Source organism: Arachis hypogaea, chromosome 5 (genome assembly GCF_003086295.3).
Source record: "Arachis hypogaea cultivar Tifrunner chromosome 5, arahy.Tifrunner.gnm2.J5K5, whole genome shotgun sequence".
Classification (NCBI taxonomy): domain Eukaryota; kingdom Viridiplantae; phylum Streptophyta; class Magnoliopsida; order Fabales; family Fabaceae; genus Arachis; species Arachis hypogaea.
The window spans coordinates 11,070,949-11,098,945 of record NC_092040.1 but is presented as its reverse complement, the minus strand read 5'-3'; the positions used below and the strand labels follow the sequence as shown (position 1 = coordinate 11,098,945).

At 35.2% G+C, this 27,997-nt stretch overlaps 5 protein-coding genes across 9 annotated transcripts; 1 reads left to right on the top strand and 4 right to left on the bottom strand.

The window, feature by feature from the left end:
- Window positions 1-2,946: 2,946 nt before the first annotated feature.
- Window positions 2,947-5,130, top strand: LOC112800744 (lipid phosphate phosphatase epsilon 1, chloroplastic). The gene is made up of 4 exons (XM_025843128.3): window positions 2,947-3,445; window positions 3,622-3,847; window positions 4,236-4,309; window positions 4,836-5,130. The coding sequence occupies exons 1-4, from the start codon at window positions 3,104-3,106 to the stop codon at window positions 5,058-5,060; spliced, it is 867 nt and encodes a 288-aa protein (XP_025698913.1). The 5' UTR covers window positions 2,947-3,103; the 3' UTR covers window positions 5,061-5,130.
- Window positions 5,131-5,913: 783 nt separating this feature from the next.
- On the bottom strand, window positions 5,914-8,128 carry LOC112800743 (mannan endo-1,4-beta-mannosidase 7). Its single transcript, XM_025843127.3, has 5 exons — window positions 7,643-8,128; window positions 7,355-7,549; window positions 7,105-7,227; window positions 6,761-6,966; window positions 5,914-6,676 (listed from the first exon to the last, which is right to left on the bottom strand). The coding sequence occupies exons 1-5, from the start codon at window positions 7,976-7,978 to the stop codon at window positions 6,208-6,210; spliced, it is 1,329 nt and encodes a 442-aa protein (XP_025698912.1). The 5' UTR covers window positions 7,979-8,128; the 3' UTR covers window positions 5,914-6,207.
- A 3,230-nt stretch (window positions 8,129-11,358) lies between these two features.
- On the bottom strand, window positions 11,359-17,338 carry LOC112800742 (uncharacterized). Of its 2 annotated transcripts, none has more exons than XM_025843126.3 (4): window positions 16,943-17,338; window positions 13,537-14,226; window positions 12,818-13,252; window positions 11,359-11,716 (listed from the first exon to the last, which is right to left on the bottom strand). In XM_025843126.3, exons 2-4 carry the CDS (start codon window positions 14,222-14,224, stop codon window positions 11,529-11,531), a joined length of 1,311 nt encoding a protein of 436 aa, XP_025698911.1. In that variant the 5' UTR covers window positions 14,225-14,226; window positions 16,943-17,338; the 3' UTR covers window positions 11,359-11,528. The 2 variants fall into 2 exon arrangements, with proteins under 2 accessions (XP_025698911.1, XP_025698910.1); XM_025843125.3 differs by lacking the exon at window positions 16,943-17,338 and adding an exon at window positions 14,857-15,329.
- A 1,724-nt stretch (window positions 17,339-19,062) lies between these two features.
- LOC112800740 (uncharacterized) lies at window positions 19,063-27,597 on the bottom strand. 4 transcript variants are annotated; one of them, XM_025843121.3, is made up of 9 exons: window positions 27,031-27,597; window positions 23,428-26,473; window positions 23,290-23,353; window positions 23,087-23,181; window positions 22,939-23,004; window positions 22,760-22,849; window positions 22,349-22,525; window positions 22,075-22,139; window positions 19,063-19,622 (listed from the first exon to the last, which is right to left on the bottom strand). In XM_025843121.3, exons 1-8 carry the CDS (start codon window positions 27,405-27,407, stop codon window positions 22,104-22,106), a joined length of 3,951 nt encoding a protein of 1,316 aa, XP_025698906.1. In that variant the 5' UTR covers window positions 27,408-27,597; the 3' UTR covers window positions 19,063-19,622; window positions 22,075-22,103. The 4 variants fall into 4 exon arrangements, with proteins under 4 accessions (XP_025698906.1, XP_072092787.1, XP_025698905.1 ...); XM_072236686.1 differs by having other exon boundaries at window positions 23,290-23,344; XM_025843120.3 differs by lacking the exon at window positions 19,063-19,622 and having other exon boundaries at window positions 21,685-22,139.
- On the bottom strand, window positions 19,239-19,604 carry LOC112800741 (uncharacterized). Its single transcript, XM_025843124.3, has one exon. It carries the CDS (start codon window positions 19,602-19,604, stop codon window positions 19,239-19,241), a length of 366 nt encoding a protein of 121 aa, XP_025698909.1.
- Window positions 27,598-27,997: the final 400 nt, after the last annotated feature.

The following is a 27,997-nucleotide window of genomic DNA, read 5'->3' as shown; positions in this document are numbered from 1 at the left end:
GAAGATTTGGAGAGCGATTTGTAAAGTCAATTAGCAGAAGCTCTTGAGCAGGAGGAGAGACTTTTCAGTCTAGTTTTGTTTCGGGGAGAAGCATTCATGACAATATTGCAATAGTTCAAGAAATGGTCCATTCCATGAGGAGAGTGAGAGAAAGAAGAGGATTCATGTCGATCAAGATAGATTTGATGAAAGCATATGATAGATTAAGCTAGTCCTTCATTAGGAATTCCTTGATTGAGTTTGGTATCCTGCAACACCTCAAAGTATTATCATCCAATGTATTACTTTAAACCAATTCTCTATCCTTTGGAATGGTCAACAGATGACTTCCTTCACTCCTTCGCGTGAAATTAGACAAGGCGACCCGCTTTCACCATATATATTTGTTATATGTATGGATATGTTGTCGCATATGATCTTGGAAGCGGTTGAGGGAAACAGGTGGAATCCTATGCGGGTCGGGAGAGAGGGTCTACTAATATCGCATTTGATGTTTGCGGACGATCTTATTGTATTTCCCGAGGCAAGCGATGATTAATTGAGAAATGTGATGACCATTCTTAAGGATTTTTACGAGGCGTCGGGATACCTTGTGAATAATTTAAAGACAAACATTTATTTCTCCAAGAATGTCACAGAGCAAACTAGACAAAGCATAATCTCTATGAGTGATTTTTCAGCTGTGAATGAAGTTGGAAGATACTTAGGGGCTATGATCCAAAATTCTAGAGCAAAGAAGATCAATTGTAGTCACATTCTTGATCTAATGAATATCAAAGTGCAAGGGTGAAAATCCATGTGCCTTTCAATAGCGGTGAGGATAATTTGGCGCAATTAGTATTGGGCTCCATGACACTTTATCCTATGCAACATCTTCAAATCCCAAAAAGTGTTTGTCATGAGATTGAAAAAGCTCAAAGTGGGTTCATTTGGGACCATCACAGTAATAGAGGGGAGCTCATATAGTGAGGTGAAAAAAGATTCGAAATCATAAATATAGAGGGGGCCTTGACTTTTGAGATCTGAGTATTGTTAATGAAGCTTTTATTCTCAAACGAGAATGGAATTTAATTAATGATTCGAACTCTTTATGGGCAAAGGTTGTGATTGGTAAATATGGTTGTGGAGATAATTTACTACAGTGCTGTACTTCAAAAAAATGAGGACTCTCCCTGATGAAAAAGTATGTGCAAACTTTGGCCAATTCTAATCCAGAATGTTGGGCACATAATTGACGATGGGGAGAAAATTAATTTTTGGAGTGATAATTGGATAGAACAAGAAATCAAGTTGCAGGATTCGGCGTCACCTATGAGGACTCAGGCGAAAATCAACTGGTCTATTAATAAATATATAGATTCTAATGAAAAATAGGATGTGAGTAGACTTGACATCCTCCTACCAAATAACATGGTTACCAAAATTCTCAAATGCTCTCCACCACGAACAGAGGAAGGGGAGGATTTGCTGATGTGGAGACTAAATCCTAAAGGAGAATTCACTATCAAACATACATATAGTAATCTTGCTCAACAGCAACAAGAGAAAGTCCTTATTTGGAAAAAAATTTGAGAATGAAAAGGGGTACAGAAAATTAAGATATTTGTCTAGCAGCTAGTCCATAATGGTTTATTAACCTTATATAGAACTACTAGATGAACACAGGAGAATAATCTCAATTGTATGAATTGTAATGTGGAAGCAGTCCATGCGGTGAGGGATTGCCCGAAAACTTCTATCATTTGGATGGCGTGCATTAAATTGTAATACATCTAAAGTTTTTTCTCATTGAGTCTGAGATACTGGATCCTATTCAATATGTCCATAGAGGTTGGGAGGGACCAGAATTTGAAATAGAAGGACGTTTTTATGACGACAATTTGGATAATATAGAAGTTCAGGAATGAATATGTACACTCTAATAAGGAAGATCAAGAGAAAGTCAAATTATTAAGAATCAGGAGGATAATGGAGGAGAACAAGATCATCGTTAATGGAATTCATAGGGAAGACCATAAAGGAGATAGAATGATCTCTTAAAAAAATCTCCTGGAGAATTGGTACAAACTAAACACTGATAGGGCCTCCAAAAAAAATTCTGGCCAGCGAATTGTACTTGATTTTTAAGGAATTAAAATGGTGGTTGGGTGTGGAAATTTGCTAAAAGATTGGATAATGCAAAGGCTATAAAAACTGAAATTAACGCTATAAAAGTGGGGCTGGAAATTGTTTAGAGTAAAGGAACTAAATTTTTAATAGTGGAATCGAATTCTCAAGGAGCGGGCGAGTTTATCAAAAATTTTCCTATGCGTCATCCAACTTTTTTTCGTCCTCTCCTTTGTAAAAAATACCGACTATGATAAATAATTGTTGGAGAATGAAGTTTCAACATGTACTCAAAGAGGCTAACCAGGTAACAGATAGATTAGCTAGGTTAGCTAACCCGATATTGGATGGTGAAAAAAAAAATAGGTTCTTTAAAAAACCTCCTAGTAAAATCTCAATGCATCTCTTCAGTGATAGTTGTGAAATCTAATATCCCATCTTTTGTAATTCTTTTCTTTTGGATTATTTAGGCCTTAGGGCCTTCTTAGTACCAAAAAAAAAGGAAAAGATAAACCCAAAGAGCACAAAAATACCACATACAATACAAGAACGAAAAAAAATAATAAAGAACATCGCAATTGCGCACTTGGTTTGAAAAATAATCCCTTCCCTTATCATGTCATAATTATTGTTTTATTTATTATTTTTAGTTAATAGTAATACTTAATCAACTCTAACGATTAAATTTTAAATTCTAAACATTCGTGTATTAATTTAAAATACTGATTAATATTAATAAAAAATTAATAACCTAAAACTTTTCGTTAAACATACATGTTAGCTAAATTTTAATTTAATTTAGGGGATTAATTTAATTAATTAAAAGACAGGTACCTGTTTGGATTTTGGGGTATTCACACCCTATTTGGACTTTTCTGAACCTATCAATGAACAAGACCATTGTGTGTTCCTAGATTACCTTCCTTCGTTTAATAGCAGCTTCTTGTGATGGCTCGTCTTCTCTTCCCAACATCTCAGCTCCGCAATACCCTCTCACATGGCGCTACTACCCACAACCACCGCCCTTTCCCATCTCCCGAGAACCACTTTGCTTAGACACACACACCCGTTCAAGAAAAACACTTCATTTGCCCTCACGTTTTCAGCTTCAAGATCAGTTCTTTTTGGCGGGGCTGTTACCAGGACACACTTTCTTGGAGGAAATAAAATCTGGGTATCGTCCAACACCATGAATGAATTCACACAACCTTCTGCTTTCAGAGATAGAGAGAGGGATGATATCAAGCAAGTGTTCGAACAAGAAGCATTCATCGATGGCTCAACTGAGTTTCAGCCCAACATTTTGTTCCGTGACATAGAACCCAGGCTCAATCGATTGGTTAGTTATTCTTCCTAACCTCCTTCAATAATTTTCTTGGTAATTCGTATAGTTTTGGGTGATTCAACCAATTGTAAAGGACAAGAAACTTGTTTTATCCTGTCTCGAGGTTTGGTTATTGAGGATGAAATTAACATTATAAGTTATAGTTCTATAAGGTTGTTTCTTGTTTGCAGAGCAAGTGGATAGTAGCTGTTTCTTTTGGTGGTTTCATTCTTTGGAGCCATGATATCGAAGAAGCCTTGTGGATTTTTGCAGGGTCTATTCTGAATTCGTTCCTCTCTGTTTTGCTAAAAAATATACTGAACCAGGAACGTCCTTCAGCCCTGAAATCTGACCCTGGGATGCCATCTACGCACGCACAATCCATATTCTTTGTTGTCTTCTTCTTTATTTTCTCAAGTAATTCCTCTTACCTGATATTTTTCTTTCCTGTCACACTTGTATGCCTGGTTTATGCATTTTTTATCGCTTGTTAATTTTGGTAAATATTGATAATAGATCAAGGAATTTACATAGGCTTGTAGTATGCTTAGTAAGTGCATCTCTAGCGTATCTTGTCTTTAAATATTGTATATTGTTAACATTTGAAGTGGCTAATTCTATGCCTTTGTGGTTTTTGTATTGACTTCATGAAATGAATAGTTCCATTATCTTTATGGAAGATTCAAAATTGAAGAATTTTTTAAAAAAAAAATATATATTTATGCCATTCTATCTACTTTTCAAAAGCATAAACTACGTACTGATTCACTATAAACATGTGTTTGTTTCTCTTATCATGCTGCAGCTATAGAATTGCTTGGGCTAAATGTTTACAGCATTGTCCTCAGTGGACTGTACTTGACATGTGGTTCTTATTTTGTAAGTATATTGTATTTCCGTTTGGCAATATAGTTCATACTCTGATTATTGGTGCACCTTTTTTCTGTTCATAATGATTACACTTATTACCATCTTCATTAACTCTTTCCATTAGGTGCATCAAGTAGATGGCTTGATATAATTGTTCATGTTATTCATCCAATCCGTTCCATAATTACTGAATAATATTCTAGACTTACTCATGACACTGAGGTCTGCCTTTCGTCTAGTTGATGACTTATGTCATGTTATTGTTTCCATATTGCAATGATCTCAATGAAGGAAAGCATATAAGCTTGGAAACCTTCAGTATATGTATTCAAACATTGTATTATTTGCATTTATATTCAGAATGCACAAACATATTTATCCATTGAAACTTGGTAAGAACTTTTTAAAATATGAATTTATCTAATATAAGCTATTCATATGAATTAGCATTGAAATATCCGAGTTTTACTGTAATGATGGCAAGTAATATTTTTGGTAGCTTGAGTTTCTGATGCATGCTCTTGTGTGTTTCCAGTCGTACCTAAGGGTATCACAACAACTTCATACAATGAACCAGGTGGTTGTTGGGGCTACAATTGGTTCCATTATGTCTCTTGTGTGGTATTGGCTATGGAATGCTTTTATTCAGGATGCATATCAATCCTCTTTGTTTGTTAGGATCATTGGTTTATCGGGTTCTATAGGAATTTGCATTTGTTTTCTTGTATTTGTGATCCGTCATTGGCTTAAAGATGACTAAAACCACACTAAATCTGTTGTAGCATTGCACTAAATTGTGTTGGTTAATGAAATATCATTTTGTATATCAAGATTGAAGTATTTGTTATATACCAGCAGAAGCAATGAGGGCAATACTTAGTTGTTTATCAAGATTGAACCTCTTCAGATAGGACAATACTAGTTAGAAGCAATGAGTTACTACTCCAAAAACTACTGAATTGTTGCCACTACATTATGATGAGTTTATTGACAAGTAGGGGACTAGTAGTATACTTAAATCGTTTGGAAATGTGTGAATGTTTTTATTATGTGATTTATTTTCTTAAACTTATTGGCTTGATTAATGGGGAGGGACCTGAATAATTTAGATAAGGTTATTGTTCAAATATCAGTGTTATTTAGATACCAAAAATACACTTCTTGATTAGTACATACTAACATTGACTGAAGTGCGTAATTAAGGTGTGAAACACATGAGTCATGACCTTTGTGGTACATGTGCAAGGATTTAGTTGCTCAGCTTCAGAATGATGAGACCAAGTCCAAAAAACATTTAAAAGAGAGTCCAAATTTCAACAACATTTATTCAAAGTTGGTACCAATCAAAGTCACATAAAAGCTTTCTCATCACTTTAGGAGCGTCACTGGTTGTGTGCAGTTAGGACAAGGTGATGCTACTTCTGCTGTAATATTAAGTTCTGTTGTAAGTTGTAACCTAGTCAATCGAAAAAAAATGGCTTCTTTTTGTTTGGTTTTGTTGAAATCCTAAAACCATAAAAATATGCATCTCCATTTTACCACTGCTTTCACTTCTCCATGTTTGTATTTTTATCCTTTCAAATATGGCAATGCCTAAGACTAAGAAGCAACAATAAACTGCAAAACTAACATCAGTGTTACATTTATATCTCATGGTTTTGCTTAAGAAGCAAGTACAAGCCATTTAAAGCATCAAGAACCACTTAAGTATTATACAGGAGAAGCAGAAACGACCAAAACCAGAGTTGTATAACATATACCTAACTAGTTTAACCCTCCTGGATGGACAGCATTCCGATTCTGATTCATCTCTAAGAGAGAAACCAATTCAACAAACGAAAAATCCTTAAAACATGTCCCATAGAAAACACTGAAATCCACATTAAACCCTTGAATATGCGGTTCCACTAATTCAATAACTGAGGCAATTCCATTCTTGAACTTCCACCCCCATTTCCACCAGACCTTCTGTTTCCCCTGGCCCTCTTCCACCGCCGTATATTCGCAAACCTCCCAAGAATCCTGCGAATAAGGTACAGCCTGTGATTCTGCTGAGCAATCATGTTTGCAGTAGAAGAACCCTGCCCCAGCATTATGCCATAACCATCTTGGAATGACTCCATTCCTTCCGTGAGAAGCTGCCAGAAGAGTGCTCCTGCTGCCGGTCCTCCTCTCTTGGCAGAAGCCAATATCTTGTAGAACACGGTACTGAAGAGCTGGTCCCTTTGGTAGGTGTTGTAACCCGAGTCCTTGAACGATTTTCCAAATTCTGCCACAAGTATTGGCTTCCTCAGAGCATACTGCGCGTCTATGAAGTGAGCATTGAGCCAGTTGTTCAAGAATGAGAGTTGATACTGCTCATTCGAATTGGATACCCTTCTCATGCACAAAAAGATGAAACAGTTATGTGGATAGTGTAATGTGATTCATGAACTTGTATGTTTTTGTTTAGTTAGTTACCATTGGTCGGGGTAACAGTGAACGGTTGCAAAGTCAATGCCAGGGATGCGGTTATTTGCAATGAAATCTGTGCCAATATTGAAGCCAGCAGGGTTCATTCTCTTCCTTTGGGGTGTTGATTGACCATAGAAGCCTTCAAGACCAGCCTCCAATAAGTGGTTCCTGTCTATGGACTTCACTAAGGAAGCCATTTCCGTGATCCAAGCCTGTAATAGCGGAATTAAAGTCAAAGTAGTTAGCTCATCAAGTTCCCATGAAATTGGCCCGTGATTTGTTATTTCACTTTTCAAGAAGCCCTATCAATGAGGCCAAAGTCAAAAGAGAAAAAGAAAATAGTATTTGACCTGAATAGTCCTGCCTGAAGGATCTGAAGTGCACCTGGGTTCATTCATGAGTTCCCAGGCCATGATTGTTGGATCATCCTTGTAGTGAATACCGGTAAAACTGTTGTATCTGTTAAGAACAGTCTGTGCAAGATAATGCACTCAAATCCAATGTAAAATTAGAATAAACAAAAAAAAAAAGGTACAATGAGGAATTCAGCATGACAGCATGCACATACAAGTTTAACCAACACAAAGACATAACAACCACCTTGACATGGTTAGCATAGTAACCCTTAACAAGAGGGCTCCTGAAGAAATCATCGTCTGATGTAAGGTACTGCCCTTTACTTCTAGCCCAGTTCACATACTGCTTCTTCCCTCCAAAGCTCTCATAGTTATTCACCAAACTCAGTATCAGCTTTATACCATACTTCCTAGCCTCATATATAACAAAATCTAACCCCTTCAAAGCCAAAAAAATAAACACAAGATGTAATGTACTGAACCAATTAGAAGGAAAATTTTCAATTTGTTTGGTTTCTGGTCACTACTTTACCTTAAACATTTGTTCATTGTAGAATCCGGGAGCATATTGTAAGGGTCTATAACCACCGTCGCTGAAAGCCCAAGTTCTAGCAACTGTGAGGCCATGGCTTGTTGCTTCATGGAATGCTGAAGAGACCTTGTACCTCTGAGATGGATCTGAAGCTGCATACATAAGCCAATAAGCATTGAAGCCATTTGCATAAAAAGGGTTCCCATTCAGCACAAAGTGGATGCCTCTTGTTCTTACAAAACCATCCCCTGCAGCTTCCACGGTAGTAGTGCCATCATGAACATGGTCATGAACCAAAACGGCCAAAAGAATAACTAACACTAAATGCTTCAACATCTTCTTGGCTCAATCTCAATCTCAATCTCTGACACTCTTTGAAAAGTGTATAGAGGCTTCTCTTCTTGCTGTTTGTATGCTTTCTTAATATAGAAAAAGATGAGCTAAGAGAAAAAAAAAAAAAAAAAAAAAGCGAAAGTTCAGCTCTTTACACTTTAGTGCTAGTTGCTGGACCCATCAATATGGGAAAACGACGTTTGTCTATTTTTGCATTATTATTATTACTCCGATTAAGTTAATTCGGGATATGAGAAACCATTTGAAATTTATAATTATGCCTGCCTATTATGAGTTGATATGGTTTTGCTATTAGTGTGAACAGAGGAAGTGAAAGGAAAAAACAATGCATGATAGGTAAAAACATTGTTACTAGAAAGACTAGGGAACACTGAAAATTTGACAGTATGCAGATTAAAGGTAAAGTAAGTAACTATAGGGAAAATGTACATACAGTATCCATCTCATAATCACCACCGATAAATAAATAAATAAATGGTATGGTATATGATTTATGAAAAGCAGGTAAGCTATCCCCCGCGCTTTTTTATTAAACCAGAGTTCATGAAAGAGAACACCGACGAACAACTTTTGCCATCAAAAGTAACAAAACAAAACGAGTGGAAGCGCAATTTCTTATAGAGCGGCATTGCATTAAGTTCTCGCGAGAAAAATATTCACGTTAACTGTCTTATTATTACTGGAATATTTATTTAACACGCTCCAAGAAGAATGATCGAACAAATCACCACAGGAGCATAGTCTGCTGCAATCACATGGTATGCGCCTACTTACTACACAACTTATCCACAAGAGTGGGAATTAAGAATTCAGAAAAAAAATTCCAAAAGAAGTATTTTGTGTGTAACAAGTATATTAAGAATCCACCACGCGGCATAGCTTCGTTAATATTACGAAATTGGAGCAAATTAAAGCATCTGCATCACCATGTACGTACTAATAACTGGTCCTGCTTTGCTTGCAGGTCCACTATTGATTGAGAGTCTGTACCTGTCCCACCCATTTCCCACCGCCATCATTCTAAGCATGGATAATATAATAATAATTAGAGTATATACTAGGTCCTTGAAAATTTTTGTATAGAACATTTTCGTTTCAAAAATTTTTTATTACGTTGAGTTCTGTTGAGGTCTCTGAATTTTTTAAAAATAATTAAATAAGATATATAAGTTTTTGCATCATATTTTTAAAAATTTATTTGTTAAAATAAAAATAATAGATCTAATTAAAATAGAGATTTATATATCTTATTTTTATAAAATTCAAGAACTTCAATGTAATAAAAAAATTAAAAAAAATATTTAATATAAAATTTTTTAGAGATCTATTTAGATATATACTCTAATAATTATTAACTTGTTATTGGCTCTGGCCTTGTGAATAAAATAATATCTAGATTTAAAGCGCGCGTTGTGTGAAAAAAAATAATGGACACACAATTTATAAAATATATAAAGTAATTTAAAATTTAATAATTATAAAATTAAAAAATTTATAGATAAATTAAATTTTAAATAAAATTATAAAAATATTCAATTTAAATTTATTTATTTATTTTTATATTATTATTTTTATTTTGTCTTTTAAGTAGTAATTTTTTTAGATTACATTAAATACTATAGCACAAATATAAAACTATTAGATGAAATGCAAATTTGAATATAAGAAATTAACATTCAATTTTTTAGTTTCTTTTCATGACTTATGATAATACTATATATTTTTAACAATATTACAACTAATCAATATAATTAGACCAAAAAAAATTGTAAAAAAGATGATATATAGTTAAAATTAACATTCAATTTTTTAATTTTTTTTTTATGATTTACATAATATCATGTATTTTTAATAATATTGCAACTAAATAATATTAAAAAATATAAATTGTTGAAAAAAATTGATATATAAATGATATAATTAATGAATATAATTAGACAAAAAATAAAAAAAAACTAAAAAAATTTGTAAAAATCTAGTATTTTAAGAATTTATTACCTAATATATATGTTTAATAAAGTAAAAAAATTGTAGTCATCAATCAAATTCTTTAAATGTTTGTACAAAATATTAGTAAGAATAAAGGAAAAAAGAATAAGAAGCATGAGATTATGTGAAAAAAAGAGATAAAAGAAGTGTAAAATGAATATTAATTTATATAATAAACATAAGGAGTGAGAATGAAAAAATAATAAATTATATTTTATTACTCAATTTATATCTATTAAAAAGAAATAACATTCACATTAAAATTATATAATATTCTATATAAAAATAAAAAATATAAAAAATAGAGAACAACCTAAAAAAAATAAATGCCAGAAAAGTAAAGGAAGAAAATCTTAAGTTATAATCCTGTATGATAAGCATAAAAATGAGTGATTATAGAAGATAATGAATTATATTTTTACTTATTAAAGAAAAATAATGTTAATATTAAAGGCATATAATAGCTTATATAAAAATAAAAAAAGTGAGAATATAAAAATTATAAAGTAATTTAACAAATAATAAATATTATAAAAATAAAAAAATAAAAAAGAATCTTAAATTATAATAACGAGTTATATAAGAAGTAAAAATAAAATAATTGAAAAATAATTTAATTAGAAATAAAATAATTTAAAAAATTAATTAAATAAATAGTAAATAAACTGTCAATTAATTATTTAAATTAATGTGATATAATATTAAAAATAAAAAAAATGCATTAGGAGACTATTTTAAACAGATGGCGTTGTGTGCGTGCGTGTGCGGTGATGAGAAATGATAGATTCACGTTGGATTGCGTGATTTGCCCTTGAGTCACGACTACGTCCAGGCAATACCAACTTGGATGGATGCAGCCGTAAGAAACCTTTCCTTGTTCTTTAAAAATAAATAAAAAATAACAAGGAATTTTACTTATGAATATTTTTTAGTCTGCAACTCTGCTTGACTAAATAAATATTATTTTCAATTAAGGTTAAACAAATTATACCAGAAAATAGAACCCTGTTGTTACAGGCATATTTAAACATCATGCATCCATGCTACCTGCGTTTTATTTACTATCTTCCACATCGATTTACGTGGCAACTTCTTAATCAAGATTCTCATCCTGCACGCGGACATGAGAACACAAAGTGTTGTATTTGTGACGCTGAAGGTTCTTATTATATCAACTTAAACGCTAAAGTAGACAACAACCCCAGTGGGAGGAGCTATCATAAAGTGGGAAGAGCTATCATAAAGAATCTTATAACCGATTTGTGACAGATGTGTAAGATAACCAAGTATTTGCACGTCCACAGAATTTCCATGAACGCATGACTGAGCTACGGAAACACTGCACTAAATTTCCTACCAAGAACTCTGCATCGGAAAGAACTAATTCTTTGTATTATTTTGTACCATGCACATCACTCTGTGCTTGCCGGAAAATTTGAATTGATCAAAATATAAGTTGCCACACAGTGGCATGTAACTTTTTATTTTTCCTCTTCTAACATGACACACAAGTGTAGTTAGTGATGATGATGATGATGTGTATTTACTTGGCGGCTGCATCCTCATGTTCAGCAACCACATCAAGGTCTGCAGAGGAGGATGACCCTTTACTTGTTGGGAGATAAGACCATGCTATTGCTGCAGAACCAAGCACAATCGCACTAGTAATAGAGCTCCATACCCATCTCTTCATCCTCCTCCTCCTCCGTTGCCTATCACGCCGTGCCAACTCTGGACAAGACACAAATAACACAACACGATTATAAGACAATCTAAACAAACAGAACCATGCAAATTAGCAGGAAATAAAGTATTCATGCAAAACAGCAGTTATTTCCATGAATGCATGTAAACAGGACAGTATTTTCATATGTTGTGGAAACCAGATATCCTTTTTACCAGTGGAGCTGCCACTACAATCTTTAGAAATTTAATTCGTTAGAAGTTAAAGTGTTTCAATCAATGATAGTTTTCTTAACTATAGCAGCTAAGATTTTAAACTCTTAATCCTTAATGTAACAAACGCCAAAAAGGCATCACATCACATCACATCTCTAAATATTAACTTTACCCAGCTTAGTGATTAAGCAAACATTACTGAAACAAGTCTATTATTCCTAATACCTAATATTCAGAAGGAATCACAATACCTATACAGAAGGCCTGACGAAAATATATACAAGTTTGAGATATAACCTAACTACAATAGTATAAAGGGCTTTCAGTGCAAGCCTTGCAATATTGATGCACATCAAGGGTTGTATATAGTATTAACAAGTAGAAATCCACCCAAAAAGAACAAGAACTAAACCAACTGTGATATCTCTCAATACAGACCTAAAGCTATGAGCTCAAAGTTTCATTTATCTCAGCATTAAATTGATCACATTCCCAAATAATGCATCTTTATTCCCCTTTGTATTCTAATAATTCCACTTTTCTTTGGTGGTAAACGGGAAAAAGGGGGGAGTTATCCTAAAACTGATCCTAAACCGCTAATCACTGTTTGTTGTCTGCAAAATAAACATAACAGTTGAAGCACACCATGGATGCATGATTCTCAGACTGTTAATAAAACTAACATTCGACAGACAATCCCGCTCAACAACCACTAGACAATTCTCACTCAATACAGGTGCTATGTCCATCGAAATCTTTCTTGAACATGCATAATTGTCAAACTCAAAGTAAAGCATGATAATTGTTCTTTGATGAAATGTAAAATGACTAGCCAAACTAGTACCAGCAAAAGATATTCTCACAGGAAGAAAAAAATGAGTATGTTCACTTCATCAAAACTATCAAAGACCAAATATATGACATAAGTCTCACCTATCGCTTCCTGGTTCCTCTGAACCATCTCCCTATTCATGGTCTCATAACATCGGAGGCGTTCCAACAGCCGAGCAATTTCGAAGTTCTTTAAATCTAGTTGAGCTTCCATCTGTGCTTCAACTTCAGCCCTGGCCATTCCTCTCCCAATGGAGTTTGATATGAATCTTGCAACATGAACTTGTTGACATAGATCTTCCATGGGATCAGAATTCAGCTGGTCAGCCCCAGCAACAGCAGTAAGATTTGCAGGCAAAACAATTCCTGCACTATATAAGCCTTGCCTAATTCTCTCATATTGGCTTTTCATGCTGTTAAGGGACTCTTCAGTTTGCTTCCGCTTCTCTATCTCCATCAATAGACTCAACCTCATTTCACGTAATTCAGCTTCAAAATCAATTGTAGAATTTTGAGCTCCGCCTTCAGAAGATAGTTCTGCAGAAAGAAAAGAGACAAGTAAGCGCATCTCCAACATGAATGAAGAATTTCTAAGACCTTCACTACAAGCAATACTAAACCACTATTTGTCAACTATTTTCAAGGTGTATGAAATATACCATACTATGGATAATTCCGTGATATAATTAGGATATTCCGCCCACTGTAGTAAGTGGCATAAGTTGAAAATTAGGGGACAAGTGTGAAAAACAAACAAGGCTCTTATTGCTTGTGTATGTTTCATTGCAACAGAAACTGACAGAAAACTAAACCCAAATTACCTTCCCAAGCATCAAAAAACTCCCCAGGACTGCTGTACTTCATAGACAGATCTGCCCCAGCATTATCTTCAACATCTGTAATACTTGCAAAACTCATTGATTCATTTGGATCGAAGAAATCTTCAATCTCTAAACCTCTTTGTGAATTCATTGTCGGTACCTGTAAATCATTTGTAATGCTACTACTCCCACTTTCCCTGTGTCCAGTCCCAAAGTCACCATTATTGCTGCTATCGAATTCAAAGTGATAAACACTGTCACCGAGCTCCTTTTTAACAGCTTCAGGATTTTTATAAGGAACTTGTAGGTCACCTGCTGAACTTACAACCACCGTATCTGAGCTCTTACCATTAGGCTTTTCACAATCATGGAGAACATTCTGCTCAGCCAGTATGCTGGCCTCTGAAGTGCTCTTGAGGAGGCGCGGCCCACGTCGCTTATGGTTAATGATGTATGGTGATGGAGGAAAGGAAGAGGGTGCATCCGGAAGTGGCGTCACCTCAGGAGTGGCATAAAGAGCAGGTTTTAATGGCGGACGAGTAGCCTTTTTTTTCTTCGGGGGCGCACTAGCATTCCTCCCCTTCTGTGAGTTTGGCAGAGGCATCGAATTCGAAGCAGATCTGTCAACAGGTCTGGAACCTCCAGGCTCTAACAACCTATCCAATGCTATGGCACTAAAGGTCGGCATGGCTGCAAAAATGTCATAGAAACAACATAAACGCAAATATTATTTAAGATTTCAATTAAGTATCAATTTCAAATAGTTATCTTTCCATAATATCCCTACTACAACAGCTAAAATTACACAGATGATTGAATATAACCTAAATTAATGAAATCTTTTGCTTATTTCCTTTTTTTTTTTAAAAAGGGGATCGTTTCGCTCCCCCAAACACCACAATATGTACAGATATTGGGATTCAAGTTATGAAAACAGCAATCGGCGAAATCCTCAAATAAGCTGACTCGATGCGTAGTCTCCAAGCATGGGAAAATTATGCTTCCTTGCGGGTCTTTTTATATTTTTTTTATTTTCAAATCAGGAGAGAGATTCCATAAGCAATTTTATGTGGCATTCAACAAAACATAATAATTATTCCACAGAGGGAGCATGAAGGAAAACTAGCACAGCTAAATCCAAAAAAGGAAAAAGGAAACAAACCAAAAACAAAATATTCCTTTTTATCTAAGAGATAACGCTGGTAAACCAGGATAATAAAACAGAAAGAGTATCACGAGTATTCAAAGGAATTGCACCAGAAAACACGGTTCAAAATTCAAATCAATAAGGCGGTAGGGAAAAGAGGGGAGAGGGATTACCTGGGGAGAGGAGTTGGAAGAAGAAGAAAGAGGAAAATGCGACGGGGAAAGAAGGAAAAGCGTATTTAAGTTAAGACGACAACGTATAACCTCTTCTCCAAGACAGAACGAAATCGACTATTTCTTCGTGTTCTGCGTGTGCCTCTTCTTTTATTTTTTTAATTATTAAAAGAAAATTAGGATAGCAATGACCGCCTCTCCCTCGTTTCGGTATTTTCTCTCTCTTTCTGAGATGAATGAAATTTTGGGATTCCTTTTCCTCCGCAACTCTTTCGGAGCCACGGGCACCTCATTCTCTCTTTCTCTCCCACTCTCTTCTTTTCCCTCTATTCTTAGCCTTCTCTTTTTTCTGTTTTTTATTCTAAAAACAAATTAGGGTTTCATCTTCGGTGGGTCCAAGCGCTCAACATCGAAGGGGTTGCGTAAGGGCTATTATTGACATTTCCTTGAGTTCAACTTCCGTAATGTACCACATCCTCCTATTATATTGGAGAATGCTTTTATAACATCCAAGTAATTATACACTAATACTATCTACCCATTTTTATTTTATTATTTGTATTAAATTTTAGCATAATAACTCTAATTTCATATTTATTTATTTTTTTTTTTTTGGTTTCCCACGGTATCCCCCAACCCGACAGGTCAAGGACTAATCCGTCGCGGTACTGAGCTCCATTTAAGGGTTTGCCGCTGGCCAATGGGTTGCTGCATGCACAAGGCGGGATTCGAACCCCCGACACTTGCTTAAGCGGACTAGTGAGCTAACCACTAGACCAACCCAACTTGGTTTCATATTTATTTATTTATTTTTATATTTTTATGCATTCAAAAGTTTATTCGATATTTATTAGCACTAAGCTTTTAAATTTGAATATAAATATCTCAAGGGTCCGGGGCTTTTTGGAGGAGGACAAAAGAAGAGATGAATGCGGATCCCTTTTTAAGCCGCGGAGACAAGTCGTTTTCGCGTGGCATTTCGAATTTTGAACGTCAGATAAGGTCAATGCATACGATTTGTTTGTTGCATTTGAACATAAAACCGGGAAATTTCTCAACTAATTATAGCTCATGAATTTATATTTCTTTCTTTTATGATATTTTTTGCACAGTTAGAATATTTACTATGGAACGTAGTTTGCTGCTTTGTAAATACTAAATACTAAATACTTTAATAAGTGAAATACTAATATGAAATTTTAAAATTTTTACGTACATAAGAGTATATACTATCGACTTTTAGGTTTAATGACTTATTAATTATTACTACATGAATTTCTTTTGGCAATATATAAATATAAATATTTTAAAGTGGAGAGATGGGAATAGGAGGTGTGTGGTGCGTGACAGTGAGTGGGAGGGGGAGTTCGTTATGGGTGGAAAATGCCAAATGCACTGACCATACCAGCTGTGCTACTGGCACAAAACATGGCCTCCTCTAACCCTCTTTGCACATGAGAGGTAATTTAGAAGCAAAATCTTTAGATGGCCATAAATATAACCTTACCCTTATTTATATTAAATATTAATTTTAGACATAATTAATAATTTATAAATAAATAATAAATTAATTATTAATATAAATATTTTTTCATTTTAAATAAAAAAAATCAATAAACTAGTGATTAATAAACTAATTAAAAACTACATTCAAATCTATTCTTACACCAGTAAGTTCTTTTCATTGATAATTTTTTATAACAAATTTAACTATAATAATTTTTAACAACAAAATCAAATTCAAAGTTACACGAGGATAATCAGTAACAAATTTAAGTGTGATAGATTTTCAACAATAAAAATATTTTAACTAAGTGATTAATCAAGAAGATAATAATAAATTCAAAGTACAATCAATAACAAATTTTCAATTTAGAGATGACTAAGATTTTCAGCTGACAAACAAATTTAAACTAAGTGATTATTTCAACAAAACAGTAACAAATTCAAGATTTAGTAATAAACTTCAGCAACACACTCAATTTTCATCAACAAATTCAATTTTTAACAACAAAATCAAATTACAGTCATGAATTACCGCAACAAAATTGAAATAGAAAGAAAAGGAAAATTTGTTGGAACTCACCAAATGGGTCCCAGCTTGTGGTTGCGCGAAGGGCAAGGCTCGAAGCAAGAAGATGACAACCAAGACAGCCCACGGGACCTGCTGCCGGCGACGACGAGCGCAGGAAAGGCGCGAATCTGAGTGCGAGACCTGAAGAGACAGGGAGCGACGACGACCAGTCCCAGAACCTGCTACTTCTGCCTCCGGCGACGAGGATCGCGGGAAGGCGCGCGACTGGGTGCGAGACCGAGACAGTGAGAGAGACCGGAGACCAGAGAGCTTGAGTGCGAGAGGCCGAAAGCCACAGTCAGAGAGATGGGAGAGCTCGAAGCCTCAGTAGTTCAGGGAGAGAATGACGAGAGGAAGTAGACGTTGAGGCTAGGCTAGGGTTTTGTTTTACTTTTTCCCAACTCTAAAAGGAAAACGACGTCGTTTTCTAAAGGATGATGTAAATCTAACGTATTTCTTAGCTGTTTGTTAACTAACTAATGTTGACTATCTATTCTTAGGATTATTACATGTCATTAGCATAACCTGGCACTAACTGTTGCATCATGTATTATCATCACACAAGTGTTGACTTTGAAGTTTGAAGAATAGTAAAGCAAGATCCAACTAATGAATACCATATTGATATTGGAGAAAAGTGCATCAAAATCAACCGTTTGTCCCTCTCTCACGGTGGTGGTGGTGGTGGTGGATGGAATAATATGTACCACTTACATTTTGTTTACCTCTGTCTCCGCATCTGGAAAAGCTCCAAAAGGCCCAAAGGGACGAAATTCCGGATTTATATGAAACAGTGAAAAATAAGAAGCTAAGGGAGTAGATAAACATTTTTTATGGTCGTTAGTAGTTAATTTCCGGTATCCACCGCCGGCCGGTTCTAAGCCAATGACATTCGTCCGCGTACATAGTATTTCTATACATAGTATTTCTAGTTAAGAAGATAAAGATGTTTAAAATATTTTTTTAAGATATTTTTTAATAATTAAAATTTAATAAATATAATTAATTAAATTGTGTTACTTTTATTAAAATTAAATTATACAAATTGATTTGGCTAAAAAATTAATGAACTAAATATTAAGTCTATCTAAGTTAATATTTTTATAAAAATAATTATAATATTTTTATTATAAAAAATAACTAAAATATTTTTATTTTATATATATTAATATTAATTTTGAGAATTCTAAATTATAACCCTTCTCTTCTTTCACTGTCATTCATAGAATTAAGATTTAGGGTTTTCAAAATTAATATATAATGAGTATTTTAATTATTTTCTATAATAGGAATATTATAGTCATATTTTATAAAAAATATTAATTTAGATTAATTTAAAATTTGATTCATTGATTTTTTGGCCAAATCAATTTGTCCAATCTAATTATGACAAAAATAATATAATTTAATTGATTACATATGTTAAATTTTAATTGTTAAAAAATATCTTTAAAAAAAATTAAATATATTTATCTAAGTGACTTCTTTTTAGTTATCAAATACGAATAATAATAGTCACCAAAAAAAAAATACGAATCATAATATTTAACAACCATCTTAGATATATAAAAAAATCAGCTACCAAACTAATACTCATACAAGTCTCGGGGTTGCTAATACAGTAATACTCATTTATTAGTTATATTAACAAATTCGCATGAAGATTTATCGTGAGAATTCAGAATTGTATAATTCAAGAATAACATAGCAACTACGCAAATGATAACGATATGTCTCTTGATAGCATGGTCAGCGATGGCGGTTACCCTGTCTACACAGATTTTTGCATCACCCAGATTGAACAGCCATATTTTACTCAAGCATGATGCTGATAATTAAATATTTTTTTCTCATCTAGTATCATCATATTAACAACTCCATCACCTCAAGTTACCCCCCTTAAGCTTGAAATTATTCATTCTTAAGTATTGATTTGAAAGGTATAACATGGATTATCTACTGTGTTAAATATATAACCTATCTATATACCTTTCTTTAACAGTTTTAGGATTATAAAATAAGTAGCTTCATAAAGATGACATCAGTGACCAACTTGATTAAAATTGTTGTTAATTCTATCACATAGAACATATGTAAACTTACATGATCAAAAGCAATTATGAGCATGCGTGTCTGCAACTGATTCATATTAACTAACTTGAGGACCAACAACAACAATAATCCCTTATGATTTGCTTTAATTTACATCTTCTTAATGTGATTTTTCATGATTTATACAGAGCTAGCAAGGAAGAAACATTAACAATTTAACATACATTTGAATTCAAAAGCCTGGCAAGTTCATGGATCATTTGTAGTAGATAACAGGCTTATTGGAATTGGAATCCCACACACCTCCTTCCTTCATATACTCGAGATACCTGATGAATTCAGGCCTAGCTGTCGTTTTCTTCTTCCGGCGAAGATCGAAGAAGCCGAAGAGTGGATGAGGGTGAGTACTCTTCTGATTACTGCTGGCCTTCTTAGTGGGGTTTCTCTGAAGATTGATGTCACCAATGGTTGTTGAACCAGTCATGGAGGGGTTGAATCCCCTGCTAGAAGGCAAACTTGTGCTCCTCTTCAACTCCTCATTGGAAATTCCATTGGCAGCACCATCTTTCTCTAATTTCTCATACTTTGAAGGGCCTCTCCGAGTGCTAAAGGATCTAAACATGGCTGCTGAATTCCTCCTCTGTGAAAACCAAGAATTTGATTGATTAATTAGATATGTATAGATGTGAAAGTAAAAAAAGGGGCGGGTGGGAATTTTGATGAGAATGTAGCACTAACAATAATAATAAATGGGACTATATATTCTTCGAAGAGGTTGTCATGTTTTGATTATTGATTTAATGGTTGCTCTGATATTATCAAAATTCTGGTTTGAAACTTTGAATACAATTATGAGTGATGCAATATCTGTTGACTTTTTGTGCCGTCTCAACAATTCCATCCTTAATTAAATGAAACTTACTGTCAACAATTCAGGATAAACGAAATTCAAAATATTAAATTGTGAATGTGATCATTTAAATTTTCTTTGCTACACCAATCTTGATTTGCTCAGTCAAAGTGCCTCTATGACTCTATCCACATCATTCGTCAATATTTGTGTTAACTATCACATTGGATTCGCAAACTTTTATTGCTTACACAATAAAAACATTGAAGCATTCAAATAAGTTGCTGGATGCTTAAGAAATTAGCCCGAGGGAGTTGACAAGCATGGCATTACAGAAGCTCAGCATTGTGTGAATTCCAAACAACTAAAACTAGCTTATTTTTAAATGTACTGTTTAGTTTAGCAATTTTCGTCTATCATAAAAATCATGATCTTTGAAGAGTGAAACAAGTAAAATATAAATTCATCCATAAGAAGGCATCACAATGATCCTGCTTCGTGCTTAGACTTTAGATGCCCATAATTGACTTCAATTTGAGGTTTCATCCCTATCCATGAACGACTTTGTTGGATTAAGCATTTGAATAAGCGAAGCTTTTACTTATATTTCAGCATATATTATTTTAGAGGAATACTACATGACTAACAAATATTATCATTTTTAGCCAGCACCTAACCAATAATAATTTGCATGCATATTTACAAAATTTTGTACAAAAGAAACATATAATTTACATTTATATTTACCAGAGTTTATAGTTTACACACATGAATCAATACAATTTATATTTATATTTTTCAGAGTTTGTATGCATAAATTAGTAAAATTTATTTGTTTAAAAAAAATTTATTGTTTGTACTAGTCAAATAATAACAAAAAATACTGAAAATTGCTAAGATCCAAAAATTTCACATATGGTTATTTGTTATTTGTTTATTAAATGAATTATTGGTAGAGACACCAGAATAGTTGTGTGAAAAAGATCAAAATATTAAACAGCGCATTCAATTGCTGACTTATTATATGGAGCGCAGACAATTCAAAGGACGACTTGATTATCCATTTTTCTGAATTTGACAAGCAAATCACGTTGAAGCAATGAAGCAACACTAAAGCTTCGTGTGCATTACATGCGCCATATTTTAATAATCAAACAGAGAGCAAGCTGGAAACCTAGATTGCAGCCACAAAAAGTGATCCCCATACAACTAGTCTCACATTACTCGAATGATCCTTTTACCATCGTCATTCTTTTCAGTTCAACACAGACCACCTTCTAATGTCTGCCACGTAAAATAGTTAAGTGGCTTCCAACTAAAGATTCAAGCGTGGCCACCAGGGTTTTTAACTTTTTATCACTTAACATTCAACAATGTTGTCCATTGGCCTAGTAGTCTAGTAACTGGGACCTGCTCCCTCACATTGTGGACCATAGTTTAGTTTATTGCGGGGTCACCTTCATGAATATATTTCCCCCTCAACAAATGAAAAAAAATCTGTTGTTGCCTTTGCACACCAACTGTCCTCGCCAAAACAGTCAATAATTTTAAAAAATTCAAACGCTAAGCAATACTCGCTCCTTCCTAATGTAATTAAACCGAAGAGGTCCAATTATTACATCTCTTAAAAGTCCCTCACTTATGATTCACTCATACACATCACATAAACCCAAACAAACTGACACCACTCGGCCCCTCCCTTCAGAGCATGCAACCTTGAGAACACTATGGCATGTTCTTCAAATGGATCATGAATTGTTTGCTAAAATGTGGCTTCAGCGGCATGCTGCCAACTGGTTTTCATGGTGTTTCCATTCATAATAATGGTTAGAACATTAAAGGGATTCCGTAATTTGGTCATAGAAAAGCCAGTATAGGCTCATGATCTATATCTATTTACTTGTGAATTTCTTAAATTTCCATGCAATAGCACACGGGCTAGAATTTCCTTCATACATATAAATACTGAAAACTACGGGTGTGTGTTTGAGTTACGATTTTAGAGAGGAGGGAGAGAGAGAAAGGGTTTAGAGGGTAAAAATTTTACTCTTCAAACCCTTTTTTTCCCTCTCTAAAATTTTAACTCAATCCTCGGGGAGCATTCTTAAAGAGGATAGGTATTCACAAAAAATTATTATTTAGGTTTAAAAAAGAGGAACTATGCATTCCCTGAAGGAATACTGCCCACCGAGGGAAGGGGAGGGGGAAGGGGAGGGGAAGTATACATGCATGAAAGGAGTACCAAGAAAAGAGCTCTGACTGCATAGCAAGCTACCGCTCTTCTGAGTTGAATTTGTTCCAAGCATCCTGGAAAGGAAGAAAAGAAAATCCAAAATAAGACGAATAGGTAATGCACATTAAAAAATCCTTGTCCAATTATTCCAATGTGCAGATACATATCATAGAGAATATGATAAAGCCAAACTATCATGAATTATGTATATGCTTCAAATAATAATAATAATAATAATAATAATAATAATAATAAAAAACAGGTATAGATGGCATGGACATACCTTCAAAAGATCAAAGACCTTTTCACATATGTATTTGTGTTGAACACTTGCTCCACGTTGCTGTAATTTGTCAGGATGAACACAAAGGGTAGCCTTCCTATAAGCTTTTTTTACAGCTGCGGAAGTAATGACCTCCGTCAATGGGATTGGCTGCCACCCAGAGTCAGGTCCAAGGATCTGATAAAGAATACAAGTTAGGAAAGGGGACAAGACAGTAGTGTCAAGTGTCTACAGCTTAAAACAATCAAAGTCTAGATTATTCAGAACTAGGATATCTCATGGGATGCTGCCCATTGAAACTCAAAAGGTCCTAAATAAAAAGCACTTAAGAGCATCATGACCAAGCAAACCAAATGACTCAAAGCCAGAACCTACAAATATTTGCATGCGCATTTGGAATTTTTAACCTACATATTGCAAGGTAGAAAGTAATGCACGCAAGTTCCCTTCTTTTCCACTTGACCACCTCTTTACTTCAGCATCCAGAGTCTCAGCTAGTCTCTGAAAACAGCATCAGACTTGAGTAATCAATGAAACACAATGATAGAAACAATAATTGAGGCCCTGGAAATAAAGTGCGACATACTTACATGTCTTTCAGCTTGCTCCTTCTGAGCCAGATGGTCACGCATGTTCTTTTCTGCCAAAGCTTTTGCCTAGAATTTCCATAAAACTCATGAGCACACCATTGAATGTGAACATTTTATATGTGAATTGTTAAAAGATTGAATATCTTACTGCACGCTCAGCTGTTCGACGGTGTCTCTCCAGTCTAGATCTACATCTCCGGGCTGATTCACCTTCTACTTCAGATCTCTCGGAAAAGGAGGAAGCTTTAAACAAAGAACAATTTCTCGTTAAGAGTTTATCGAGCTTCATGTGGTAGAATGTTCAATGAGAATTTATACTAAAGAATGGGAGGAGTTTTGCATTTTACATACCACCATAAAGAGAATATGGGTGCCTGGAACCTGCAGATGAGCTGAAGTTTTGAAACTGAGTATCCTGCCATTTGAGTCATCAGAACTTTAGATGGAAATTAAGCAACTTATCTCTAGCAGAATTCTGGGGATACTTACAGAGGGTGAACAGCCTTGTGTTCCACAATTTCTCGAAGAAGCAGCATATTGGTCTGATACAGATCTTTGTAACCGTTCTCTGGACTCAAATGCAGCCCTCTCAACTTTTAATTTCTCCTTGGCACGCTCCTGAGCTTCTGCAGTTGCTCGTTCAACAGCAGCCCGTTCTGCTTTCAATCTAGCCTCGGTAGCTACCTTATCAGCGTATGTCCAATCCCTGGCCTCAGCACATGCCTTCTCAAGTCTTTCCCTGGCCTCAGCCAATGCCCTTTGTCGAGCTTCTGCAGTTGCTCTCTCAAATGCAGCCCTTTCTGCTCTCTCACAAGCTTCAGCATATGCCCTGTCACGAGCCTCGAAAGTTGCTCTATCAACAGCCATCCTATCTTTTTCTCTTTCCCTTTCCCTCTCAACCTCTAGCATTGCTTTGTCAACAGCCATTCTGTCTTTTTCTCTTTCCCTTTCCCTTTCCCTTTCCCTGTCCTGCTCCTCTTCTATCTTTCTAAGACGGTCTTTTTCTGACTCTCTTTCTCTTCTCATTCTGTCAGCATCCTTTGGTACAGTGGCAGAAGTTTCATTGAGACTTTTTTCTTTTATCTCTGTAGATTGAGCAGTTCCCTGGACATTTACAGCTTCCAGCATTGTGCCACCTTTAGCTGCTGTATTCCTTCCATAATCAGCCTTCATCATGCCATCATCCACCTTTCCTGATGTGGGCCGCAAATCCTGTTTATCACCTAGGATTATTTCAGGCACTCTGACTTTTTTATTTGCCGCTTGATTTTCCACCCTTAGATCTTCCAGTTTATTCTCTTGACCTTTGCATTCAGATCTTGTTTTTCCAATTTCTTTATCAGCAACAGGTTCTTGAGATACCTTCAGTTTTCCAATATTTTCTAATCGGATGGAAGCTGATTGAGCAGCTAGAAGGTTTTTGCCAATCTCTTCTTCTAATATCTCATCAGTTGCTTTAGAAATCTTCATGTTGCCCTTTACTTCAATGCCCTGCATTTGATCCAAATCATTGCTGCCAGAGTTGTTATCCTCTCCCATTCCACTAACATCGTTGCCCATATTCTCAAAATGATTTGCGTGATTACCCTCCTCATTTGATACAATTGAACTTCCTTCCCCATCAAATGTCTGGGTTGATGAGCTTTCAAATTCACTTTTCCTTAGAGCCTCGTTCAACATTTCAGAATTCCATTCTTCTCTTGGAGCTTGATGCAGAACATTCTGGATTCCTTCATTGTCACCAGCTTGTTTATTCCTGTCTCCATACCCATCAAAAGCCTCATTATGTTCCCTTTTGTTTAGATCTCTTTCATATGCTTGCTTTTCCCTCTGCTTAAAATCCTCTTGCAGTCTTATCTCATTAACCTCCATTTCAAATTCTTCTTTAAGTTGCTCTTCATTCTCTTCTAGCTCCACATAATCTTTCAGTTTTTCCTTATCCCCTGCTTGTCCAAAAACTAAAGCTTCTCTTTGTCTTTTTCCATTTTCTTTGATTTTGTCAGGCTGCTTCTGCATTTTCACACTCTGACTTTGCTTTTCAGCCTCTTTCAGTTTCTTCTTATTTTCCTCGAGCCCCTCCCCCAACTGGACTTCACTTGATGTTTGTCTATCAATCACTTCCAATTTCTTAATGTGCAATTGTTTTTGCACTTTGTCTCGCATCTTAGGCACATCGTTTAAGCTTCCTGATTGGTCTGCTTCAGTTGCATTCTTCTCAGTTTTTCCATTCTGGGGTGCCACTCTTACACCCTTCTCATTCTCTTCCTGCTCAAATATCTCAGTGACCTTTCCCTTCTTCACCTGTTTGTTTTGGTTGTACTCCTCATTAGATGCTTTAGGTCCCAGAATGTTCTTGTTGGTTTGATCCACCTCTTTTGCAGCATTAAATTTCTGCTCGTATTCCTCCTCTTGATAATATTCCTCAGTTGCTATTACTTTCTTATACCCTTCTTGCATACCAGGTGCTGCCACTATTCCCTTGTGGCTATTGCCATGGATTCTGGTATCTTGCACCAAAATTTTAGTAGGCTTTGTTGGCTGAGTTCTCTTTCGAGATTCATCTGTTCCGACCAATTCAAAAAACTCCGTTTCTTCTTTCCATGTAACATCTCCATTACTTCTATCTGATTCCTGAGATGACCGGGATTCATTTGGATGCTCTTCAGTGAACATGTTTAAAATTCTTTTCCCTTCCATTGAATCTGGAGTTTCGGGGGCGGCCTTCCCTCCTTTCTGTCTTTCATCTGAAGCAGAAAATCTCAATTTGGAAGTTCTCCTATCACAAGTCTCCTGCAATGTCCCATCATTGAAACAATTTGATCTAGTCTTCCTTTCACTATCTTTCACATCATAACTTGATTCTACATGGCTATCATGAGCCCCCTTCTTTCTCTCTTTCATTTCTTTGGCACTCTGGAGTCTTGCTTCACCTTTTTGCGTTGCTTCTTTTGTAGCAACAGCAGATGCATTTGTATCAACCTCCACATCAAATAAAGGTGGTGAAGTGTCACGCCGTGTCTCTTCAGAAGCAACCTGCCTATTATTTGGATGAAATCCATAAGGGTCCCTATTTTTGGCATCTAGTATAGGAGGTGGACGAGTGGGTGGTGGCACCTGAGATGGCATACTTCTGAGGCTGATATCGGATACAGTTATGAACATCTCGGCGGAATGAGAATCATTGTGAAGATTTACATCACTAAGAAAAGCCCGTTCCCTAGAAGTAAAATTACGTGGACGTGACGTTTTCCTGGGATGGTTAGCCTTCACCTTGTCTGCACCAAATGATGGATCATTCTTATGGAACCTTATGGTTTCATCATATACTAGAGTGGAACCAGGAATTTCATGCATCTGAGTCATGTGGCTTTTGCCCTTTGATCTATGTTCAGTGCTTGCACCATTGGCGTTATGATACGAAATGTTGAACTCTGTATCACCATCAACAGACTGGAAATAATCTCTATTTGGCATGGTTTGGTTATTTGCGAAATGGTCTGACTCTCCAGAGAATGAGTCAGTGTCTTCAGGAGTCCTGTAGATGATGAAAGAATATCATAACATTGAAAAAAGATCTTGTATAAAGACAGTCTTCACAACTTTAAAGATTTTGAGGTAGACTGAAAGAAATTATATATTTGAAGAAAGAATGACTCAATCAAGCACTTCTGACAATATTCACAAAAATAATTCAAAATTACAGCACACGTAATTTGCAGATACCAGAAGTGCATATAAGATAAATGCAAACAAAATTTAAAAGATTTAAGCAGTTATTGTTCACTATTGTAAGCAATAAAAAGATAAAAAGAAGAAAAACTCTTAGTGCCCCCAAAACACCAAAGCAGCGCCAATTTCAACAACAAAGTTTTTCAAGCGCCACAGTTCATTGAATCAAACCACAACAGTGACACCAGTTCTCAAATCAAAGTCACCATAACCAAGTTAAACGTCAGTAACAGGAAGCAACTAAGCTGCTCTATGCCTCAAACAAAAGAAGAAAAACGGATCACGCATTTCAGTGAACATTGAGCACTCAACACGGAGAGAAAGCTAACTTTTAACGGAAACTGATAGGTATAGCATTGATACCATGCTTCGTCAGAAGAAACGCCGTCGAAGCCATTTGGTTGGTGAAACAAGTCCTCGAAGGAAGCCGCAAAATCAAGGGCTCCGAAAACTTCGGTGTAGCTGAAAGCAGAGCTCCGGGGATCAAAGAAGGCGTCGGCCTCGTCGACCGCCGGAAGATCCAGCACGGGGATGGAAGAGGCGCGTGGTGCGTGGAAGCTTCCAAAAATCTCGCTGTAGTCTTCAAAGCGAGGGGATAGGCCCGCAGCGGCGAGCTTGGGAGGAGGACCGCCGTAGATGTCGTCGTATAAGGTCTTCCCGGAGAATCCTCCGGCGTTGATCTTGCCGGAGAGAGGAACGGCAGGCTTGTTTGATTGCCGAGAATGCGCCAAGGTTTCCATATTGGGAATGTAGCCTCTTACTTAGGGTTCGCTGTGTTTCTCTTTCTCTCTCTTTAGCGGTTCAGCTTCGGTGAGAGTGCAGACTGCAGAGACTGTTCGGAAAAACAGTGGACGAAGACGAAAGAGAAAATGGGAATACCGAATTAAAAAAACAAAAAATATGAAAAGCAGAAGCTACGCGTGAAATGTCGAAAGAAGGCTCCATAATTATTAGGTGACGTTAAAGCGTTGTTTTTTTTTTTTTTTTCTAAAGCAGAATTAAAACAAATTATTTAATCAAAATTATTTTTATAGAGTAATATCATATTAGTAATTGTTGAAATCAACTTTTAAGAATTTTAAAAATAAATATTTTAATTCTAAAAAAATAATATACAAAAATATCTTTAAGAAAAATTCTAACAGGCATAATAATTTTTTATCTATTTTTTGACATCAACAAATATTATTTTTTATATATATTTGTTTTTATTTTTAATTTTATATATGTTTTCGCAAATTAATAATTTTGTTAATTGTACACAATTATTAAATTAAATATTAAATTTTTTTGAATAATATAAATTTAAAAATAAAAAATATTTTTATTA

Coding starts and splice junctions, on each gene's coding strand:
- LOC112800744 (XM_025843128.3), top strand. CDS start 3,104: ATGGCGCTACTACCCACAACCACCGCCCTTTCCCATCTCCCGAGAACC. Junction 3,848..4,235: donor CTTCTTCTTTATTTTCTCAA/GTAATTCCTCTT, acceptor ATCATGCTGCAG/CTATAGAATTGCTTGGGCTA. Junction 4,310..4,835: donor TGACATGTGGTTCTTATTTT/GTAAGTATATTG, acceptor GTGTGTTTCCAG/TCGTACCTAAGGGTATCACA.
- LOC112800743 (XM_025843127.3), bottom strand. CDS start 7,978: ATGTTGAAGCATTTAGTGTTAGTTATTCTTTTGGCCGTTTTGGTTCAT. Junction 6,967..7,104: donor CTTCAGGCAGGACTATTCAG/GTCAAATACTAT, acceptor CCGCTATTACAG/GCTTGGATCACGGAAATGGC. Junction 6,677..6,760: donor CACTGTTACCCCGACCAATG/GTAACTAACTAA, acceptor GTGCATGAGAAG/GGTATCCAATTCGAATGAGC.
- LOC112800742 (XM_025843126.3), bottom strand. CDS start 14,224: ATGCCGACCTTTAGTGCCATAGCATTGGATAGGTTGTTAGAGCCTGGA. Junction 13,253..13,536: donor GTTTTTTGATGCTTGGGAAG/GTAATTTGGGTT, acceptor TTCTTTCTGCAG/AACTATCTTCTGAAGGCGGA. Junction 11,717..12,817: donor GAGGAACCAGGAAGCGATAG/GTGAGACTTATG, acceptor TGTCTTGTCCAG/AGTTGGCACGGCGTGATAGG.
- LOC112800741 (XM_025843124.3), bottom strand. CDS start 19,604: ATGTTTAGATCCTTTAGCACTCGGAGAGGCCCTTCAAAGTATGAGAAA.
- LOC112800740 (XM_025843121.3), bottom strand. CDS start 27,407: ATGGAAACCTTGGCGCATTCTCGGCAATCAAACAAGCCTGCCGTTCCT. Junction 22,850..22,938: donor AGGAGCAAGCTGAAAGACAT/GTAAGTATGTCG, acceptor TGCTGTTTTCAG/AGACTAGCTGAGACTCTGGA. Junction 22,140..22,348: donor AGGTCTTTGATCTTTTGAAG/GTATGTCCATGC, acceptor CTTCCTTTCCAG/GATGCTTGGAACAAATTCAA.